This window comes from Salvelinus namaycush, chromosome 19, assembly GCF_016432855.1.
Source record: "Salvelinus namaycush isolate Seneca chromosome 19, SaNama_1.0, whole genome shotgun sequence".
NCBI classification, from domain to species: Eukaryota; Metazoa; Chordata; class Actinopteri; order Salmoniformes; family Salmonidae; genus Salvelinus; species Salvelinus namaycush.
Window position 1 is genome coordinate 3947812 of NC_052325.1, and position 23668 is coordinate 3971479.

At 43.8% G+C, this 23668-nt stretch overlaps 2 protein-coding genes across 2 annotated transcripts; both read right to left on the reverse strand.

The window, feature by feature from the left end:
• Positions 1-1528: 1528 nt before the first annotated feature.
• On the reverse strand, positions 1529-12683 carry LOC120064062. Its single transcript, XM_039014387.1, has 13 exons — positions 12547-12683; positions 11507-11652; positions 11273-11354; positions 11034-11169; positions 10727-10929; positions 10469-10605; positions 9744-9885; positions 9360-9641; positions 7884-9110; positions 7005-7774; positions 6392-6799; positions 2712-3670; positions 1529-2293 (listed from the first exon to the last, which is right to left on the reverse strand). The coding sequence occupies exons 1-13, from the start codon at positions 12667-12669 to the stop codon at positions 2289-2291; spliced, it is 4620 nt and encodes a 1539-aa protein (XP_038870315.1). The 5' UTR covers positions 12670-12683; the 3' UTR covers positions 1529-2288.
• A 283-nt stretch (positions 12684-12966) lies between these two features.
• ccdc93 (coiled-coil domain containing 93) lies at positions 12967-22449 on the reverse strand. Its single transcript, XM_039014389.1, has 22 exons — positions 22332-22449; positions 22045-22158; positions 21793-21887; positions 21585-21696; positions 21394-21492; positions 21193-21249; positions 20957-21057; positions 20492-20528; positions 20146-20247; positions 19986-20036; positions 19647-19733; positions 19404-19520; positions 19126-19262; positions 18925-19006; positions 17535-17609; positions 17370-17441; positions 17123-17231; positions 14334-14416; positions 14186-14223; positions 13988-14072; positions 13713-13826; positions 12967-13538 (listed from the first exon to the last, which is right to left on the reverse strand). Exons 1-22 carry the CDS (start codon positions 22413-22415, stop codon positions 13482-13484), a joined length of 1908 nt encoding a protein of 635 aa, XP_038870317.1. The 5' UTR covers positions 22416-22449; the 3' UTR covers positions 12967-13481.
• Between the last annotated feature and the right edge of the window lie 1219 nt (positions 22450-23668).

Consider the following 23668-nt stretch of genomic DNA (forward strand, 5'->3'; position numbering starts at 1 on the left):
TCTGAATACTTTCCGAATGCACTGCATACTTTTATCCTGGTTTTACTTCCTCATCTTAATGGGTCGCCCATTTTAAGCATTTAAAGTGCAAATGTTGCATTTTAGTATGCACCTATTTATTATCAATTAATTTTAGCATTGATGATAAATATATTTCTTGATACTGTATCTGATAGGAAGGCTTGAATAATTCAATGTGTGTCTATGATCCAATTGAACACTTACTGTACACAATTGTACATTTTCTAACAAGATAAAAAAGTTGACTATTTATCTATAAAAAAATATCTGTTTAGTAAAACTTTTATCCCAAATTGTTTAATGCACACCAGATTTTGCTGCTTTATGTATAGCCAGGTACCAGTTCACTGTCAGTACACTGCTCTCTAGAAAGAGCTTTGTACTGTGTAGCAGCACTGTCTCTTCAAGCCCATCTGTTTCGAGAACTCTCCCACAGTACAACACCAGAGTGGTATGTCTCCCTTGCTTCACACAATGCACTTGTTTTTATCTCTGGTCAGCTGCACAATGTTGCAATGGGAGGAGGACTTCCTGTGTGAGCAAAATCTGGAAAACATGATATCACTGTAACATGTACTGTCTGTACCATTCACAGACCTGCAGAGTGTACTGTACTATTTTTATGTGAAATGCTGATGTAGCGTAAACATTTGCTCCATCTCCCACTCCTATGTTTGGTTTTGTTGGGTTTCTGTCTGTGAGAGACTTGCTGTACCTCTAGTGAAACAGTCTTTAGTCTAGTGAGAGGAATAACTCAACTGGTCAAAGCCAACCCTAGATACTGTTTATAATTATTACTAGGCGTTACTACTTTTAGTGTCTCATTCACTCACTGAAATGCATGTTACAATGACTGGAATGTGTTAGTTTGTTTGATGCATGTATTACTGTATGCTCTGATCATGAAGCCTGTAGTTAGGATATGATAGGACCCTGTTCTCTAGACAATTTGTTTCTAACCCTGAGAGAGAATTTCAGACCCTGGCCACATCTATAGCTAGCTCTCCTATTCCAACTACTCCTAACCACAGAGCCTGTTGTGGCACAGCTACTAGTACTCCATACTACTAGCTTTTGTTCTAGCCCTGCCATACCTGTTCGAGCTTCTTAACAAGACCTTGATTACAGTAGCTCCAGGAGCAGTAATGGACACTGCTTTAGTGGTGGTTCATGTAACTGCAATGAGCTTGACCTCTGGAGCAAACACTAAAAGGAGAGCTCAGTCTACTCTCACTACTCTACTTCCCTAAACTCAACTCATCCGTCTTTGCACTTGTCAGAAAAAAATATATGATGCAAACCTGTAGAGATCAACACTGTCATGGCTTTTGCCTGGATCAAACTATGGACAAAAACTAAAGCAATCATTTTAAGATGGAAATTATGCAATTTGTCATCTTAAATAAATAATTTCTTATAGTTCACTGGTTGTTATTCTCTCCCTTATTGACACAGATAGTATTAACTTGTTAGTAAATAACTAGCAGTTAACCACTTATTTGGTTCATACTGTAAATTGTTTATTGAAAACAAGTTATACATTTTTCTTTAAGAAAAATAGAGTTGAATTGAGAAGGATATTTACATTAAGTACAAACCTAATAAATATATCAACATTAGTACATATAAATAAACGACCAATGCAGGTAAGTGCACATCGTTTATCACATTATGGGTTCTTCAGTGATTTTTATTCTCAAATTCATTTTGATGCTCTTTTACAAAATATTTGTCATCAAATGCATAGATTACCAATTTCTAATACATTGTGAAACCATCTCTTTTGTCATTAGAAAAATTCTGTTAAAATACTGAACAAAAATGTATGCCAAACAGAACATAATTAGAAGTACTTTTGAAACACTATTAGTAACCTAGTGTGATTCTTTATACTATGATTTTAAAGCAAATAAGACTTATTGAAACAAAGTCGTGGCAATGACTGAAATGCAATACTGTCCGGTCTGGACCTATGTACAGTGTATTGTGGTAATAACACTTACTCCAGAGTTGTGTGTTGTATTTTTTGTGACCGGCTGCCAGTATTATAGTGTGCCATGACACTGGCCCTACAGCTCTCAGAGCCGACTGGGTGCTAACAGTGCCTGTGTTAGGTCCAGTTCAGAGAGTACAGATAGACAAGTGTCTCCACCTGTTTTCTGAGAGGAGCATCCTGGAGTGTCGTGTGGTCTCTGTAGTGCTCGAACACCAACAAAACATTTTTCTGAACATCATGAAGAACATTTCACTCCCATTCCTCTTTACCACTAACCTGGAAAGGAAAATATTTAAATAAATATTAACATAAACAAATAGTTGCATTACAAACAAAAGGTGTCACATCACTATGCAAATGCTATTTATATAAGTAGCTGCTACAAATAAGCGGAAATGTTTGTTGACCAAGTTGATGCCGTTTCAAAACTCTTCCTTTCAATATTCTGTTGTAAGAATTTAGATTTCTTGTGCAAAACCGTGATGCATTGGTAACACTCCCTGGCACATGCAACACATGTGCAAGCTCACACCGGAGACCAGGGTTCAATCCCTGCATCCACCCTTCCTCCACTCGCCTGTCTCCCCACCTAATTTTTCTTTAATTTCCCTCCACCCAATTCCCTTAATTTTTGAATAAAGCTTTAACATACCAACAAAAAATACATTTTTTTCCCCCTATGTGTGCTACTTACTGTCATCATCAGAGTCAAAGTTGAAGAGGGAGGAGCAGGTGTTTTGGGAGAGGTGTCTCTTCAGTTCCTCTGGACTAGGGAAAGAGGAGAAACACCTGGAGCAGCGCTGTCTTTGAGGGGGGGCCTCCTCCTCTACCTCCTTCTCAGCCGCCACCTCCTTCTGCAACGCATTCTTCTTCCCCACCACACGCCTCTTTACTGTAGCCTTATTCTTCTTGCCAGCCCCGCAGGAAGTGACCTCGTTGGGTTTCCTGCGCTTGCGCATGCTGAGGGCTGCCTCGGTCAGGTATGTTGAGGGGGGCGGGCGGATGAGGGGGGCTTTGGCCAGGGGTAAGTAGGAAGGATCCTCTGGTTTGAAGGTCTTATGTTCCGCAATAACTGGTTCCTCTCCGCAAGGCATCACCTGAGCCAAAGTGACAATATTGTCCACATCCCTCATGGTCATTGGCTCAGTGAGGTTTTGGACGAGACTGGGATGGGGTTGTGTGGGGGAGGTGGTAGTGGTAGTGGTGGCAGGGACATCTGTCTCAGGGGCTTGGGCTTTCTTGTCCTCTCCATCATGGCCATTGATTAGTTTGTGTGTGCAGTCACTGGGAGGTCTGGTGACAGCACCAGTGCCTGGAGTCGCCACAGGGCCGTCATTGTTTTTACTGTTGGTGATTGATTCCAGAGTCTGCCCCTCTTTGGTAGCGCTCTGCTCCTCTGTCGGCTCATCTTTAGGCTGGCCCTGAGTGTAGTGCCTCCACTCGTGGTCATGGAGAGAGGGGAGGCGAGAGAAGATCAGACTACAGCCGGAGTACCCACAGAGGGCCTGGAGAGGCCGGTGGGTCTCCATGTGCTCCCAGAGCAGGTGGGTTCTGGAAAAGCGCCGGCCACAGTTCTGATGGAGACACACCTGTTTTAGAGGATCATCATGGATCTTCATGTGGTCTAGGAAGTGCTGGTAGTTCCACAGGTACCTGGAACAAAAAAAGATATGGACATAAGCAACAACATTTTCACCAGGCCTTAACCCATAAGACTAAGCTCTGTCTAAATTGAGCAGGGGGTGGGGTGGGTACTACTTAGCTATATGGAATTGTTTAAAGAAGGTCAAACCAAGGATAATTTTGCTATCTGATTTAGAATTTTAAGACTCCTTGAAGTATCCCCACAACAATATTTTTTCATTATTTTATGCAAATGTTTATTTGGTTATACTGCTATTAGCCCATACAAACACATTGAATAACAGATGCACTACATGGAACAACAACCCCCCCCCCCCCCCAAAAAAAAAAAATCTAAACAAATTTGACTGGTACCGGGGGACGAGTCTTGTGAGGCCTGTGGGTGTCCTAGATCAAAACAACCGACATGTACAGTACCAGTCAAAAGTTTGAACACACCTACTCATTCAAGAGTTGTCTTTATTTTGACTGTTTTCTACATTGTAGATTAATAGTGAAGACATCAAAACTATGAAATAACACATATGGAATCAAATACTTTTTATTCTTCAAAGTAGCCACCCTTTGCACACTCTTGGCATGCTCTCAACCAGCTTCATGAGGAATGCTTAGCCAACATTCTTGAAGGAGTTCCCACGAATGCTGATCACTCGTTGGCTGCTTTTCCTTCACTCTGCGATCCAACTCATCTCAATTGGGTTGAGGTTGGGTGATTAGAGGAGTCCAGGTCATCTGATGCAGCACTCCATCACTCTCCTTGAAGCTCCCGAGTGGCGCAGCGGTCTAAGGCACTGCATCTCAGTGCTAGAGGCGTCACTACAGACCTTGGTTTGATCCCGGGCTGTATCACATCCGGCTGTGATTGGGAGTCCCATACGGCGCCGCACAATTGGCCCAGCATCGTCCTGTTTAGGGTTTGGCCAGGGTAGGCAGTCATTGTAAATAAGAATTTGTTCTTAACGGACTTGCCTCGTTAAATAAAGAATACTTGATTTTTTTGCCCTCACTCAGCCTGGAGGTGTGTTTTGGGTCATTGACCTGTTGAAAAACAAATGATAGTCCCACTAAGTGCAAACCAGATGGGATGCTGTATCGTTGCAGAATGCGGTGGTAGCCATGCTGGTTAAGTGTGCCTTGAATTCAAAATAAATCACCGACAGTGTCACCAGCAAAGAACCCCCACACCACCTCCTCCATGCTTCATGGTGGGAACCACACATGCGGAGATCATCCATTCACCTACACTGTGTCTCAAAGACACGGCGGTTGGAACCAAAAATCTCAAATTTGGACTCCAGACCAAAGGACAGATTTCCACTGGTCTAATGTCCATTGCTCGTGTTTCTTGGCACAAGCAAGTCTCTTCTTATCGGTGTCCTTTAGTAGTGGTTTCTTTGCAGCAATTCGACCATGAAGGCCTGATTCACATCTGTTACTTGAACTCTGCGAAGCATTCATTTGGACTGCAATCTCAGGTGCAGTTAACTCTAATGAACTTATCCTCTGCAGCAGAGGTAACTCTGGGTCTTCCTTTCCTGTAGCAGTCCTCACGAGAGCCAGTTTAATTATAGCGCTAAATGGTTTTTCGACTGCACTTGAAACTTTCAAAGTTCTGGAAATTTTCTGGATTGACTGACCTTCATATCCTAAAGTAATGATGAACTGTCGTTTCTCTTTGCTTATTTTAGCTGTTCTTGCCATAATGTGGACTTGGTCTTTTACAAAATAGGGCTATCTTCTGTATACCACCCCTTCCTTGTCACAAGACAACTGATTGGCTCAAACGCATTAAGGAGGAAAGAAATTCCACAAATTAACTTTTAACAAGGCACACCTGTTAATTGAAATGCATTCCAGGTGACTACCTCATGAAGCTGGTTAAGAGAATGCCAAGAGTGTGCAAAGCTGTCATCAAGGCAAAGGGTGGTTACTTTGTGATTAACACTTTTTTTGGTTACTACATGATTCCATATGTGTTATTTCATAGTTATGATGTCTTTAGTATTATTCTACAATGTAGAAAATAGTAAACAATTAAGAAAAAACGTGGAATGAGTAGGTGTGTCCAAACTTTTGACTGGTACTGTACGTGTTCGTGAAAGTCTCACCTTTACACAGAGGGGTCGTATTAGTGTGTAGCCCAAACTGTTCGGACACTACAGACAAAAGTTGGCAGAATGGCTGTACCAACTTCAGACGAGTCCCAAGACACTTGTGGGGGTCGTAAAGCAAAACGGAGAACACCTTAGTGAGAGTCTCATCATAGAGGGGTCATTATAGTTTGTAGGCCAAACCGTTCGGACGCTACAGACGATTTTGTGAGAAGACCTATTTTTGGGTTGTCTCATGGTCTGACAAACACAGCTCTAGCCCTATCACCTTCCTCCACAGATACAGAAGTCTTATATAGGAGGTTGTGGTGGCTTGAGATGCAGAAATCTCTATCTTAAACTGACAGATTTTTCTGGGGATTTTGTTATTATGCTAATTAGATTTCCACAGGGGCACAGACATCGACCATAGGGGGTTATTTAATTTACCGGCTAAACCATCTATGGGCTAGTTCCCCAGACACAGATGAAACCTAATACTGGAGAGCAGTAAAAATTGGGTGTTCTCACTAGCTTCTGCAAGTCGTGTCTCAGGCCTAGCATGATGAAGACCTCATGGTTGAAATGTTGCTGTGATAAAAGTCATTTGACAGCAGTGTACAGAGTCTCACTCTTTTACCTGTTACAGTAAATGCACTTCACATGAGGATCAGAGCGCCTGGATTTGGGAATAGTCGTTTCCCTCCACTCGTGCACTGCCACATTATGGCTCTTCACCCTCTGTTTCCAGGAGGCCTCACCCTCAGGGCTCAGCTCTTTGGTAGCGCTCTGCTCCAGCTCATCTTTAGACTGGGGCTGGGTGTAGTGTCTCCACTCGTGGCCGTGGAGAGAGGGGAGGGTAAAGAAGATCTCCCTACAGCCGGAGTACCCACAGGGGGCCTGGAGTGGCCGGTGGGTGTCCATGTGGTCTTTGAGCTCCTGGGAGGTCTTGAAGCACTGGCCACAGCTCATGTGGAGGCACGCCTGTTTCAGAGGAGCATCGTGGAGCTTCATGTGGTCTCTGTAGTGCTCGAACACCAGCAGGTGCCTGGGGCACAACAAAAAAGATGGAGACATAAAATGACACCATTGTATGGTAAGAACCCCCCGCCCCCACCGAGATCAGTTGAAGCCCACCTTAGAGTTTCTATTGGTTCCAATTGACAATTTTGGTCTAGGTGGGGCCTACATGTTGTTCAGAGTGCCTTCGCACCTGACCTGGAAAATAATATGTGGAGAAAGACCCTTCTTACCTCTGGCAGATCTGGCACTTCCCCTTCCCCCACTGGAAGGTCTTCTCCAGGACAGCTGCATCCTCCATGTGGTAGTTGACTGCGTGTCTCAGCATTGATGGGCCTATCTTCATAAAGATGCTGTCACAGCCCTCCGCAGGACACAGGTGGTACTGCTTCTGCTTCCCCTCCTGCTCTCCTCCTTCACACTCATTCTTCTCTCCTCCCTCAGTCTCCTCCCCAGGCACCACCTCTTTCACAATCACCACTTTATCCTTCACAGTCACCTGTTCATCCTTCACTTCCACTGACACCTGGTTGTCCGTGTCCGTTTTCCACTTCTGGGACTTTCTGATCAGGTTTCTCAGGTTCTGAATGATTCTACTCTGCTTGCTGACCACTGGCTTGGCTTTAACACGTTTGGGTTTGGGAGGCTGATCCGTCAGAGCAGGGGGCTCTGTCACATTCTCAGTGGCTTTAGTCTCGTTCTCCGAAGCTTGATTAACGTTCTCCGACGGTTCTGCATCTCCATTGACAGCAGGTTTGATCTTACTTTTGAGCGTGGTGGTTCTCAGTTCCTCTACGTGCTCTAGAACGTGTTCCTTGGCACGGTTGTACCGTTGGAAGTGTTTGCCACAGAAGACACAGCTGAGCCTAGTCTTCCTCAGCTTCAGGTGGGCCAGGGTGTGTCTCACCACGTTGCCTCCCTTGAAGAGCTTCTGGCAGTGATTGCAGTGGAAGCGCAGGTGTTTGGAGCGGACAGGAGCCTTGTCTGGCTTTGTGTCTTCACCCTGGAGTAGGAGAAACAAGCTGTTAACAGGTGATATTCTTAGGACAGTTGCAGTAGCTAAGCATCAATTATTAATTTCTCAAAACAACATTGCCTCAGATAACACTAACCTGAGTGTTTGAGTCCGGTCCCGCCTCCAACGCTGTGACATCACTACCTTCCGTCAAAGGTTGTAATTCCTTAGCATCTGTCCCTTTAGAGGATTTGGCATAGATGTGGAACAGTGTTAGTGGACAATCCTCCATGTCCAAGGCTGGGCCGTCGAGCTCTGGGTCGGTCTGCTCACTGGGACCTTCGAAAACCTTCACTTCTGAAGGCTCAGCAACAGAAAGCTCTACAACAGAAAGCTCTACTACTGAAGGTTTTAAGTCTAAAGGATTTATGTCTGAAGGCTCTACTTCTGAAAGCTCTATTTCTGTCTCTGGTTCATACTCAAACAGTCTCTCACCATGTAGGCCATTAGGCAGTCCCATGTTGACATAGTTCTCCGCGTCACTGTGCTGCAGTGCAACACTAATACTGGGTTCTACACAATTCTCTACCACCTCCTGGTCCACAGGCACTTCATTTTCAGGGAAGGACAGCTCCATGCCACGTATTGTTCTGCGGTAAGGTCTCTTACCTTCCCTTCCCTGCCTCCTCGCTTTCTTACCCTCGTCCCCTTGCTTTCTTTTCCCCTTTCCCCTCTCCCATCTCTCACTCTTACACTCTCCTCTTTCCCATTTCTCTCTTTTACCCTCACCCCTCTCTCTCATTCCCTCCCTTCCCTTCCCTCTCGCCCTTGTTCTCCCCGGGGACACATTCTCCGTCTGTCTGGTCATCTCCAGGAGCAGCCATCTTGGTTTCCTGCCGCGTCTCTTCAGGATCTTGTTCTTCACGTGTCTGGCCAGGTATTCCCTCTGCCGATTGGCCGGTAGCTTGGTGGAGCTTTCAGAACTGTGATTGTGTCTGAGGGAGTACTTAATGTCTGGGTCTTCAGCATAGTCAACATCAGACCTACACCTTCTCTTCCTCCTCACTAGGAAGTTTTCTGTCTGTGACTCAGGAGCATCCCCATACTCTCCCTCCTCATGCTCCTGCCCTGCAGTCTCAGAGTTCTCCAGTGCTGTGTTAGTGTGTGGTTGGAGGTGGGAGGCGTCTGTGTGTATCCTGCATGTCTCCTCCTCCATCCAGTAACTTGGTATCCACTCCTCCTCTACCTGCTCCAACTCCTCTTCCTCCTTCACCTCGTTGAGAGCCTCCCTCATGGCCTTGTCAGTCATAAGCTCCAGACAGTGGGTTCTCAGGGTCAGGAGGTTCCAGAACTCTGGGTCGAAGAACAGCCCTTCCTTCAGCACCTGGACCAGGGATAGGCACAGTTTCAGTTACAGACATAACATTATTAATAGATGCATCCTCAATGAGAGGATGCCAGGTCAAAATACAGGCCAACAGTCTATCGTTATGTCATTTCGACAAGAGAGAAAAGTATTTTTTATGACAAAGTATATGTTTCAATAACCTACTGTATTTTCTAGATACCGTATTTAGCAATTGAGCAAAAGTCTTTGGCATCATATTTCCGAGCTAACCGGTGCCTCTCTGACCTGTAAGATATAGAAGCGTATGTTGGTTTTGACAGGGGTGTGGAGGGGGTGTGGCTCCTCGTCTGGGTGTGTGTAGAGCAGATACACGGTCTTGTAGGCCTCCACACTGCGCTCTAGACAGAACACCAGCAGGGCACAGAGGCGACACACCTCCAGGTCGCGGGGGAGCAGGAAGGCAATGGTCTTACACAACAGGCTGCGCGTCACAGGGTCAGACTGGAGGTCTGTCTGCAACGCTGCAGTACACAGCTCCACACACAGCGGCACTCCCTCACTACCCATCTGGCAAAGAAATAAGAACAATGTGTTACATTGAATTGTGTAAATGACAGAACAAAGTTTCTAAATCAAGGTAAACTTGATGGTGGTTGGCTATACACCCACCTCTGCTGTGATGACTTTGATGAAGGGGAAGATGGCTCTGGTGTTGATGGCGGAGAGCATCAGCTGGTGACACTCAGACAGGAAGCCCTGCTTAGCGGGATGGGCCCTGAGGTGCAGTCTGCTCCACAGGAACACCAGATCCCTGTATCAACGCAACATTATATTATGTTACAATACTGTGATATCATGGAGCCCTGTTTAAAGTGGTGAGCTCTGACCAGATTTAGCACATGTAGTACATATATCACAGTGTTAATGACCAGATGTAGTATATATATATATATATATATATATATATATCAGTGTTAATGACCAGATGTAGTACATGTAGTATATATATATCACAGTGTTACTGACCAGATGTAGTACATGTAGTACATATATATATCACAGTGTTACTGACCAGATGTAGTACATATATCACAGTGTTACTGACCAGATGTAGTACATATATATCACAGTGTTACTGACCAGATGTAGTACATATATATCACAGTGTTACTGACCAGATGTAGTACATATATATAATAGTGTTACTGACCAGATGTAGTACATATATATCACAGTGTTACTGACCAGATGTAGTACATCTATATCACAGTGTTAATGACCAGATGTAGTATATATATATATCACAGTGTTAATGGCCAGATGTAGTACATGTAGAATATATATCACAGTGTTACTGACCAGATGTAGTACATATATATCACAGTGTTACTGACCAGATGTAGTACATGTCTCCATTGTTTAGCTGTTGACTGAGGAAGGCTTTGCAAAGAGACAGCAGCAGCTCTTCTTTCTCCTGGCTCTCTGCGTTACAGATTATCTCTACTGCGTCTCTGCCATCTATCTCAGCCACCTAAGGGAGGAAACACAACCATGAATCCTCTCCGATTATGTTTATTGTCTTTCAGTCCACTCTGATTAGAGAGTCTGTCTGAAGATACAGAGTGAAAGGTAGTTCTAGGTAGTGACTGTACCTCCTTGAGCAGGTGTTCATGCAGCGAGGCCTTGTACAGGCAGGTGAGGTAGGCCTGGTGGAAGAACAGGTGCCTCCCCACCTCTGGGTGCTCCAGACAACTCTTAGCCAGGGCCATGGCCTCCTGCACGCGCTCACAGGCCTGCAGGTATCGCACACGCAGCTCAAAGAACACTGGCTTCTCCGAGCTCAGATACTTCTCCACTGTACCGGGGAGAGCGAGGGAAATTGAGAGCAGAGAGTGAGGAGATGAGAGAGAATAAGAAATGCATAGAGAACTCACAAGCTAAAAAAAGTAGTGAAGGTACCTTCTGTCTGTGTGAGGACTGTATCTTTCAGGATGGCCTGTAGAGTGGGTCTCTCCCAGGGGCCGCCATCTTTGATCACCTGCCTCACCTGTAGCAGGTAGACATTCCTGTGTCTCAGCAGGCGGCGGTGGCAGGCCTAGAGGAGATGATGAGGAGATGAGACTCATGTTAACAAACCACATGGATCAGCATGGTTTCACTCTGTATGAACAAATAGGCTACATCACGGTTGGCCTCACCTGAAAAGAGGCTAGTATGTCCTTCAAGGGGGCCTCCTGGCACTCCTCTTTACCGAAGAACAGCATCAGCTCAAAGAAGCTCCTGAAAATGTGACATATGCAATTGGGCCAGTTCAGCTCGATTTTAGAGACGAGTCATGCAGGATTGTACAATGTAGAAAATAAATATCCAAGTCAACACAGTACAGTTTGAGTCTGCATGAAAGTGTAAGAACCATATAAATAAGTGCTTACAAGGCCAGACTGCTGAGAGCGTAACTGACATGCTGACAGTCATCGGGGTAGGCAGCAGTGGCTCTGGTGAAGCAGGTAAGAGCTGTCCGCAGCACCTTCAGCTGGGGCAGCGGCACCTGCCATCTCTCTGTATGCTCCTCCACCAGCTTGACAGGGAGAGAGACAGTCCGACAGATACAGGGGGTGTGATTCAGATACAAATTCCTGTCCAGATTATTTTTGATGTGGTTCCTGAATACTGATATGATCAACCTTTTTCCAGGTGCGGTATTGTAGAGATCTGCGCAGACCTGTGTGGCTGCTGGCTAGCTATCTGAATTTGAAGCCAAATGTCACAGGAACGCTTCGGTGAAGTGTCGTGGAACGTTATATGGTAGCTAGCTGGAATTGGGGTTCATTGCTTGTTGCTAGCTAGATAGTTGCAGATTTCAACCGGTCCTCCTGAGTGCTAAACAACTTGCTAACTAGTTAGCTCTCTTTGCAAACAAGTATACCATATTATATTCAATGCGACAGCTGCACTAGCTAGCCTATCATTAGCCAACTGGCTAAATGTAAACACTGGTTTAGCATGCTAGCGAGGAAAAACGTATTAGAGCCTTAGCTATAATTTATTCCAGTTTGTTATCTAGTAGACACAATAAGTAGACTAACGGTACTTCACACTAATAGGCAAACAGTTTTGCATTTGCATGCTAGCTAGTAATTCTAGTTAACTATAGTAGCTTGCAACTTCACATTGGAATAGGAACGTTAGCAAGCTAAAGTTAGCTAGTTAAGTTAGCTAAATAAAATAGTAACTATAGGCCGGCGTGGGTTGACTGAATTTGTTATTAATGCTAGCTAGTATATGTAGCTTTTAACTATTAAGTTAGATAATTACTTTAGCTACTGACATTAAATAGTTAGCTGGGCTACTGTACCTTGCTTTGTACAGATGAGCAACTGGCTAACTAGCTAGCTAACGTTAGCTTGGCGGAAGCACACTACTCCTTGCCTCTCTCCCAGATAAAACCAGAAATTGCCTTGGTTTAGCTTACCTTACAAAACTCAGAGCAATATTCTTTGCTTTGTACTGAACAGTTGTCGTTAGAGTATATGTACAAAGTCTCCAGTTTCAATTCTAGTCTGTCTGTTTCCAAATCACTTTCCTCCTCCGCCATACTGGCTTGTTCACCTTGCGCCTATCAAAGAACCAACTAGCGGGTACATTGATTTACTACAACAACTCATATCCTGGATTTTGATTGGATTAAAGCTACATCCCGTTGTATTAAGATAAGGCATTTTAAATGTAGCTTCTGAAATGATCAGGAATTGAACAGCAGGAAATCTGTTCAACTATCAAGTTTACTATCAAGTTGGAAGTGCCAACTTGATAATAAACTGTTGGAAAGGATAGACAAGAGAATAAGACATAGGTAAAACATTTGATTTTGGTTGAAAAAATTGTCAGCATAAAAGTGAACCATATTTCTGCATAGCATTTATTAATTTGAAATGCTGTAGTTTAGTAACAGTGTCAACCATGCCTCATTCTGCACTGTTACACTCAATCAACATCTGAGAAAGCTAATGAATACAACTGTACAGATAGCCCTGCACGTTAGTGCCAATTGCACACTTGGGATTTCACAGAGTACCTATCTACAACATTAGGTCTACTGCAATGGCTAATGCCACAGGGGCCGGGCACAGGTAATTGGCACATAAGTAGAGCGAACATTCCTCATGTCACAGTGCACAGGGCAGTTAATGTCCCTCTCTCAAGAATCCCTCTGCTTTGCTACGAGTGACATCCCTAACCACATGCTGCAAATAAACGTGGAATCTCAAAGCACAATAGGCAGAATAAGACAAAACAATGATGACCTCCAATAGAGGAGAATACATAATGCAGACAGCAAGACAAAGTCATTGACTGATGAGATTTGTTTTGAGATTAGTTTTTATAAACAATAAGAGATTATTTGAGTTACGAAGCACCCTTGGTTCTCAGCTTGGATAGCAGCATTTCATTCTTCCGACACTCCTGTAAGAAAGAGTATTGGATCAGTAAACAACCTCAGTGATTCTCTTCTTTAACAGTTTAGAAAACAATATTCAGCTCTGGGAGACTACAATAAAATACATTCATAAAACAGTTAACTAGATCCTTTATGTTTTACTGTACAGACCCAGCACACTGTTTTCTCTCAGGCCTCACCTCTTTGAAGTCCTTGACAGTTTTGAAGTAGAGCCTCTGTTTATCCAGCAGCTCGAGGTACTCATCGTTCAGCTGGTCTCTCCTCATCTTGTTCTCCTGCTTCTTCTTCTCCATCTGTACACACATCACATTACCAATATGCTCTGCTTAATTTTTTTCCACTTCCACATCGCTGTCTAATTTATGTGTCACTAGGGCCAGGGGGTGAGCACCTGGCATGCTCAGTGAAAGCTGTCATTACGCAGTAGACAGTAAAGATAATAATAGATGGTTACCTTGATGCGGCTTTGTTTGATTCCCTCGACTATCTGCTCCATCTGTCTCAAGAACTGTTCCTTGGCCCCCGAAGACGCCATCGCCCTGAGCAAGACAGAAAACCACAGCTTGGACAGGAAGTAAATCTGCTGGACTCCATTACCCATAATACCAAATGCAGGATAGGTTTAGAGAGGGTTAATTGTGACAATACTTACTGTTGGAAGTTGTCATGGATGGAATTCAGCAAGTTCACCTAAAGAAACAGATCAAGACAGAGGAGGATGACTATGATGAGTAAACCGCTGATTTCAACTGCAATGGCTCTCAATCAATTGATTGAGATAGTTTGCCCTCTTCTCTTACCTCCTTCTCCAAGTAAACCTTCTTGTCATCTAATGTGTTATACAAGGTAAAGAACTGTTTGGTCTCTTTATGTGTTGCTGAAACTAAAGGACGAAAAAGCAAACATTATTAACACAGCATCATTAAGGAACCCACACACCCCAGCTACGGACTGTTCACTCCCTTACCGCAGGGCAGACGGAATCGGGTCTCGAACCAACAGGCACAGAGACAGTTTCTATCCACAAGCCATCACACTGCTGAACCCTTGAACTGGACTGACCACCTGCACTGATTCTCTGCCCCTTAGCACACATGCAACCACACATATACATTCATGGTACATACACATCATGACTGCTGCTACTAGACTTATTTATTATTGCTAAATACTGCACCATTTAAACACTTGCCCTCCAGTCACCCTTCCCCGATACATGCAAATATTGTACTGTAAATTGATGAGTGCCTTCCTATATTTATACTTATGCAAAAAATGTATTATATTCTACTGAGCTCATTTACTTAGTAAGTTTTATTCTTATCTTTTATTATTTCTCATTGTTGTCACATTAACGAGAGGGAACCTGCAAGCAAGCATTTAGTTGGACTGTGTATACTATGTGTATCCTGTCCATATGACAAATAAACTTGAAAACACAAAAGATATACACAGTGTATAAAACATGACAGACTGACCAGGTGAATCCAGGTGAAAGCTATGGTCTCTTATAGATGAAGGGGAGGAGGCAGGTTAAATAATTATTACAGTGGGGCAAAAAAGTATTTAGTCAGCCACCAATTGTGCAAGTTCTCCCACTTAAAAAGATGAGAGGCCTGTAATTTTCATCATAGGTACACTTCAACTATGACAGACAAAATTAGAAAAAAAAATCCAGAAAATCACATTGTAGGATTTTTTATGAATTTATTTGCAAATTATGGTGGAAAATAAGTATTTGGTCACCTACAAACAAGCAAGATTTCTGGCTCTCACAGACCTGTAACTTCTTCTTTAAGAGGCTCCTCTGTCCTCCACTCGTTACCTGTATTAATGGCACCTGTTTGAACTTGTTATCAGTATAAAAGACACCCATCCACAACCTCAAACAGTCACACTCCAAGCTCCACTATGGCCAAGACCAAAGAGCTGTCAAAAGACACCAGAAACAAAATTGTAGACCTGCACCAGGCTGGGAAGACTGAATCTGCAATAGGTAAGCAGCTTGGTTTGAAGAAATCAACTGTGGGAGCAATTATTAGGAAATGGAAGACATACAAGACCACTGATAATCTCCCTCGATCTGGGGCTCCACGCAAGATCTCACCCCGTGGGGTCAAAATGATCACAAGAACGGTGAGCAAAAATCCCAGAACCACACGGGGGACCTAGTGAATGACCTGCAGAGAGCTGGGACCAAAGTAACAAAGCCTACCATCAGTAACACACTACGCCGCCAGGGACTCAAATCCTGCAGTGCCAGACGTGTCCCCCTGCTTAAGCCAGTACATGTCCAGGCCCGTCTGAAGTTTACTAGAGAGCATTTGGATGATCCAGAAGAAGATTGGGAGAATGTCATATGGTCAGATGAAACTAAAATATAACTTTTTGGTAAAAACTCAACTCGTCGTGTTTGGAGGACAAAGAATGCTGAGTTGCATCCAAAGAACACCATACCTACTGTGAAGCATGGGGGTGGAAACATCATGCTTTGGGGCTGTTTTTCTGCAAAGGGACCAGGACGACTGATCCGTGTAAAGGACAGAATGAATGGGGCCATGTATCGTGAGATTTTGAGTGAAAACCTCCTTCCATCAGCAAGGGCATTGAAGATGAAACGTGGCTGGGTCTTTCAGCATGACAATGATCCCAAACACACCGCCAGGGCAACGAAGGAGTGGCTTCGTAAGAAGCATTTCAAGGTCCTGGAGTGGCCTAGCCAGTCTCCAGATCTCAACCCCATAGAAAATCTTTGGAGGGAGTTGAAAGTCCGTGTTGCCCAGCAACAGCCCCAAAACATCACTGCTCTAGAGGAGATCTGCATGGAGGAATGGGCCAAAATACCAGCAACAGTGTGAAAACCTTGTGAAGACTTACAGAAAACGTTTGACCTCTATCATTGCCAACAAAGGGTATATAACAAAGTATTTAGATAAACTTTTGTTATTGACCAAATACTTATTTTCCACCATAATTTGCAAATAAATTAATTAAAATCCTACAATGTGATTTTCTGGATTTTTTTTTCTCATTTTGTCTGTCATAGTTGAAGTGTACCTATGATGAAAATTACAGGCCTCTCTCATCTTTTTAAGTGGGAGAACTTGCACAATTGGTGGCTGACAATACTTTTTTGCCCCACTGTATATATGCCTAGAGACAATTGAGACATGGATTGTGTATGTGTGCCATTGCGAGGATGAATGGGCAAGACAAAAGATTTAAGTGCCTATGAGCAAGGTATGGTAGTAGGTGCCAGGCGCACCGGTTTGAGTGTGTCAAAAACTGAAACGCTGCTGGGTTTTCACGCTCAACAGTTTCCTGTGTATACCCAAAAGACATCAAGCCAACTTGAAGCTACCGTGGGAAGCATTAGAGTCAACATGGGCCAGCATCCCCTGTGGATCGGTTTTGACACCTTGTCTAAAGTCCATGCCCTGGCGAATTTAAGCTGTTTCGAGGGCAAAAGAGGTGCAACTCAATACTATGAAGGTGTTCCTAATGTTTTGTACACTGTCTATAACTGCGTTTGATGCAAGAATTTGTTAAACAATATGCCAAAAACAGAGGATGAGGCAAAGACACCCACCTTGGCCATAGAGCTCAATGAACCTTTTCTGATACTGGGTCAGTTCTGCCCTGCTCGGCACCTCGTCTATCTTCCTCTGCAGGACGGCAATCTCACGGTTCCTACGAGCCTATCAGAGAGTAGACCTCAGGTCATGGAAGTGGTAAGAGGACCACTATTTGCATGATCCAAACAAAATGCCTAACTCAATTCAAACTGAATAAGCATTAATTAATCCTGCTCCAGCAGTGTGTGTTGGAGATTTTACCATCAGTAGTCTGATTTTCTGTAGCTTCTCTCTGTCTGTGTTGTACTGCTTTTCTATTAGCTGACTCCTCTCCTGAGAGACAGAGAGAGAGAGAGAGAGAGTTACACATAGACAAAGAAGAGTTAGCTGGTCTTGGGAGGGCTCCTCTCAGGGACAGTGTGCTACCTTCTCATCCTCCGTATCATCTCCTGACTCAATCTTCAGGTTCTCAATGTTCTGCTGCAGGCGAACCATCTCCTCCTGGAATCAAATAGCACTCCATATTATTTGTGGTGCTCTTACCAGAAAATTTGTGAAATATATCAAATACAGTTGAAGTCGGAAGTTCACATACATCCTCCTGACAGAGCTGGTGTAACTGAGTCAGGTTTGTAGGCCTCCTTGCTCACACACGCTTTTTCTGTTCTGCCCACAAATTTTTTATGGGATTGAGGTCAGGGCTTTGTGATGGCCACTCCAATACCTTGGCTTTGTTGTTCTTAACCCATTTTGCCACAACTTTGGAAGAATGCTTTGGGTCATTATCCATTTGGAAGACCCATTTGCGACCAAGCTTTAACTTCCTGACTGATGTTGCTTCAATATATCCACATCATTTTCCTTCCTCATGGTGCCATCTATTTTGTGAAGTGCACCAGTCCCTCCTGCAGCAAAGCACCCCCACACCATGACACACCATGATGCTGCCAACCCCGTGCTTCACGGTTGGGATGGTGTTCTTCGGCTTGCAAGCCTCCCCCTTTTTCCTCCAAACATAACGATGGTCATTATGGCCAAACAGTCTATTTTTGTTTCAACAGACCAGAGGACATTTCTCCAAAAAGTACGATCTTTGTCCCCATGTGCAGTTGCAAACCGTAGTCTGGATTTTTCAAGCGCGGTTTTGGAGCAGTGGGTTCTTCCTTGCTGAGCTGTCTTTCAGGTTATGTCAATATAGGACTCGTTTTACTGTGGATATCGATACTTTTGTACCGGTTTCCTCCAGCATCTTCACAAGGTCCTTTGCTGTTGTTCTGGGATTGATTTGCACTTTTTGCACCAACGTACATTCATCTCTAGGAGACAGAACGCGTCTCCTTCCTGAGTGGTATGATGGCTGCGTGGTCCCATGGTGTTTATACTTGAGTACTATTGTTTGTACAGATGAACGTGGTACCTTCAGGCTTTTGAAAATTGCTCCCAAGGATGAACCAGAGGTCTACAATTTGTTTTCTGAGGTCTTGGCTGATTTCTTTTGATTTTCCCATGGTGTCAAGCAAAGACGCACTGAGTTTGAAGGTAGGCCTTGAAATACATCCACAGGTACACCTCCAATTGACTCAAATGATGTCAATTAGCCTATCAGAAGCTTCTAAAGCCATAACATCATTTTCTGGAACAGACTTGCCAAAACTATAGTTTGTTAACAAGAAATTTGTGGAGTGGTTGAAAAACGAGTTTTAATGACTCCAACCTAAGTGTATGTAAACTTCCGACTTCAACTGTACATCTATGAAGTATGTCTAACAAGTCATATGGACTATTATGACGTATTAGGGAAAGTGTGCAGACTCACTCTACAGTGTGTTCGGAATTCCTGCTCCTGGTGCTTTAGGTTCTCATTCATGCCTACCAGAGCCCTCAGCTTCTCCAACAGACTGTGGTACACACAGGGAGGATGAGAAATGTCCAAAGCACATTTATAATTTCAGGGTTTTTCTATACTAACAACCTCTGAATGAATGCCCAATGGTTGGCCTGCATGTGCAGTACTCACCCAGTATCAGCCTGGCCCTCAGCCTCTTCCAGGGCACTCAGCTCTTTCTCCAGTCTCTCTGTCTGCTCTGTGGCCTCCATCAGTTTGCTCTTAGCCTGCTCACACCCTGATTTTACCTCCAAGCGCTTGGCTTGTAGCTGAAAATACACAAAATACATACTTTTTTTTTACTTCTGTCAATAAAAGAGCAAGAAAGAGCAAAAGAAAGAGCCTTCCATGAGAGAAATACATGGCTATTTCACAATAAAGTACAGTAAAGTTCAGAGTCCAGTCCTCACCTCCTCCAACTGCTTGGTTTTCTGTTGGATCTGTTTGTTTAGAGAGGTCACCATCCTTCGGTGTTGCTGGACTGGCCCGTACCGCTCTGGACGATCCTCTGCAGACAGCTCTGACTGCTGGAAATGCGTGTGTGGGAACAAATTAACTACACAATGTGGCATTGACTTATCCTTTAAAATATGACAGAAACCTGTTGATTGCAGTTAACCATTTAAGTGAGCCCTGATGTGAGAGTCGCTTACCTTCTCAGCGTACTCAGATGCTATCTGTTTAATCTCCTCAGACTGTAGCCCAACTATCTGGCCCACGGTGCTAGCTGTTAGCCTCCCCTGCAGGCAAACACAATGCAATAATATATGGCATAAAGCAGACGTTTTATCCAAAGAGACTTAGTCATGCATGATTATGGGTGGCCTGAATGGGAATTTAACCCACAACCCTTGGCGTTGCAAGCGCAATGCTCTACCAACAGCCACACATGACCACAATATATTGATGTCGCACATTAAATAAAAAACCTTGACACAAATCAACCACACAGTAAAGGCGCAGGCAAAGAGAAGAACTAAAGTCGTGCCTACCTCCTCAGTCGCCATGGCAGCCATGCTGGTCATCAGTGTTTTGATGCGCATCTGAGAGGAAATATGACAGGACATCATCATACAGAGGGATGCATTCATGAAGTATTGGACATGTGGCTACGGTTGGGTTTAGAGCGATACACGTGGGACGTGACCTCACCTCCTCTGCTGCCTGCAGGTCCTCCTCCTCCTGCGACACCTCTGTCATCCCTTGGGGAGTGGCCTGAGAGCCCGGGGTCAACGAGGCTTTCCGATCCTCTGTCTGTAAGGAACAGGGGGAAACCATCTGTCATTATGAAGGTTTCACTTTCTACTACAGCTACAGTTGACAGAACACCTATAATCCACCAGTCTCCATCCCTGTAATGATCAACCTACTGTCCCTGTATGTATCTTTCTGTAGAAGGCTGTAGTGTTAGGCTTTCAATTCATAGAATTCTACAATTAACTTCACGTCAAGGATGAAAGAGATTTTTGTAACTTGATGCGATTTCAATGAGGCTCACCTTGTTCTGTTTTGTCTGCTTGCTGAATCCATATCGTCTAAAATCAAGGAGAAATAGGTGCTTATATTAAATCACTGTTAATATACTGGTACATTATAAGGAACACATTAACACATGCATGCATGCATGCATGCGCGCACACACACACAGACTACATGCTTATTTTAAGTGTTTTGTACTCTCTTCTGTATTCAAACACACATAACAAGCATTCATGTGAAAAGCACTCCCTGCAGTGAACGAATCCATTTACATACTTACAGAAGGTAATCTGACATTCTAATACAAGGATGGATGATAAGCAGGAAAAGGATAGGAAAATGGAAGGAACACAATTATCAAATGGGATGAGATCACATTGGTTCTGATAATCAATGTGAAAATGACATGAACTGTGGAGAAAGTTGGATATGAAGAACTGAATACGGAGAAAGAGAGCGAGAAAGAAAGAGTGAGGTAGCCTACCTTCCATACTCCAGCAAGGTGGAGTGAACCCTGGACTCTTCATCCAGCAGCTCTCCTGCTTCAACCTGTCTCTTGTACTTTCTCTGAGGTTTATACACTTCCTGTCAATACCATAGGAGAAAAACAAATGCTGTATGTGTGATTTTAATGTTTTTATACTATAACAAGGGGGGCCTGTATTGTGAAGGGACATGGGATAATTTGACCCAGAAATTACGTGTCAGCGAGTCACTCACCGATACATCTAGGACTGCTTTCACAGCCTTCTCCTTTCTCTGCAGGAAGTCTTCATCCTAGGATGGAGGGACAATACAGACAGGGTGCATAAGACGGGTTTATTCAGTGAAACGTTCAGAACGTTGCACTTAGACATGTAATGAGTAGCGCTGGAGTTTAATAGCCCTGCCATGGAGCCACCCTACTATAACAGTGCTCACCTCAGGAAAGCTGTGTGTCTTCTGGAACTGAGAGACAGAGTAGGCCCTCACATAGTCTCCCATCTCCTCCCTCGTCTCTATGGCTCTCTTCACCAGCCACTGAATACCATACAACACAGGCAATGAATCAGACATGAGATCACAAACTAAGTGCAGTACTCTACTACAAAACTCTGTCTAGGAATGCACACCTGTATCACTGGAAATATATGGATGAAATCCAGCCCTTGGATCTGATGGGGCTCCAGGCGGTGAGGGCACTTCATTTTGGGTAGAACAGACACTATTTTCTCTGTGAGAGCTCTGCAATGAGAAACACAAGGTCAATATACATCAGTTACACTGGTCCAGCAACATCACTAACAGTAAACACAATAATGCTGGCTGTGAACTACTTACATTTTCTGTCCAATAGTTGAATTTTCCTGGAACAGTAGATCCACATCAATGTCGAAGTTACATGTTGTAATGCACCATGTCATCCCTCCAACCACCTATTACAATATATGGTTCAGGGAAGTGGACTAAGAAATATGGATGTGTCATTTACAGGGTAGCAAGGAGATGATATACCGGGAATCGAAAGGAGTCTGCAGCTAACAAGGAGGAGTGTTGGCCTTGGCCACCCCTACGTAAGTTGTTAGTACTCACCTTATCAAAAGGTCCCAGTCCTTTGATTCGGGCTCTAAAGTATCCAGCAGCAAGCAGAAGTTCCAGGATTTCTGCTAGCTTGACACTCTGCTCCTCGTCCTCCCGTGTTTCAACCTGCAAGCCAAAGTTGCTAACATCAGTTGGTTTATATAGCAAACGGTGAGCTAGCTAACGTAGCTAACTGGCAAACCCAGCCATGTTTACCTTGCAATGTTGTATTGTTATGACACAAACCGCACCATATTTGGAAAAACGAAAGACTACAGCGTAACATTTAATTATGTTACCTGAATAAGATTTCCTTCTTGATCATATTGAGCTCCTATTTTCGACCCTGTTCTCACTCTCTGGAAAACAGACGTGGCCGCCATGTTGGACTGATGTGGTGTGTAGTCACATGACGAAGCATATGACTTTGGTCATTCCGTGAGAAATTGTGTTTACGATTTCTATACAACAAGTGGGGTAACCTCAGCTAAATATCGACTGTACCACGGCCACAGTAGAGTGATGAGAGAGTTGATAAAGTGAGTATTGAGGTAACACAAATGGTGCATTTGAAGCGATGCAACTGTTCTAAAAGTTGCAATACCACTTTTGTCCAGTGGAGGGAGCTAATGCCACTAAAGATTCCATGGGAAAGTCTTCTCGTGCACAAGATGAAGATCTAGGTCTGAATCCTTTCAACATCAGTATCTTTCACTTGAACAGGGTTGTCAATCTTCTTGGAGACAACAAAATCATACAACCTGAGATTAGTGTGTGTGTGTGTGTGTGTGTGTGTGTGTGTGTGTGTGTGTGTGTGTGTGTGTGTGTGTGTGTGTGTGTGTGTGTGTGTGTGTGTGTGTGTGTGTGTGTGTGTGTGTGTGTGTGTGTGTGTGTGTGTGTGTGTGTGAGAGAGAGAGAGAAAGAGAGAAAGAGAACACTACAACACTCACATTTAAAAACCTGTGTTCGAATTCCCATTTGCCTCTGTCTCAAGTATGCTTTTTGTTACAAAGAATAGATTCACCATTGTCTAAAAGAACACCATTACAGAGCGGGTTACACCTTCAAATAGGTGTGAGTCCTTTGGCACCCGACATCTCTGTATTTCACATGATGGACACTCTATTAAAGTGGAGGCTCCCATAATGGTCTATGCATCAGTTCAGGTAACAGTTGTCAGGTTAAGCGCCCAGGTGGAGGATTCCATTAGAGACCCACAGTTCCTAAATCAGTCATTCTCTCTCTCTCTCTCTCTCTCTCTCTCTCTCTCTCTCTCTCTCTCTCTCTCTCTCTCTCTCTCTCTCTCTCTCTCTCTTTCTCTCTCTCTCTCTCTCTCTCTCTCTCTCTCTCTCTCTCTCTCTCTCTCTCTCTCTCTCTCTCTCTCTCTCTCTCTCTCTCTCTCTCTCTCTCTCTCTCAATTCAATTCAATTCAATTCAAGGGGCTTTATTGGCATGGGAAACATGTGTTAACATTGCCAAAGCAAGTGAGGTAGATATTATACAAAAGTGAAATAAACAATACAAATTAACAGTAAACATTACACATACAGAAGTTTCAAAACAATAAAGACATTACAAATGTTATATTATATATATACAGTGTTGTAACAATGTACAAATGGTTAAAGCACACAAG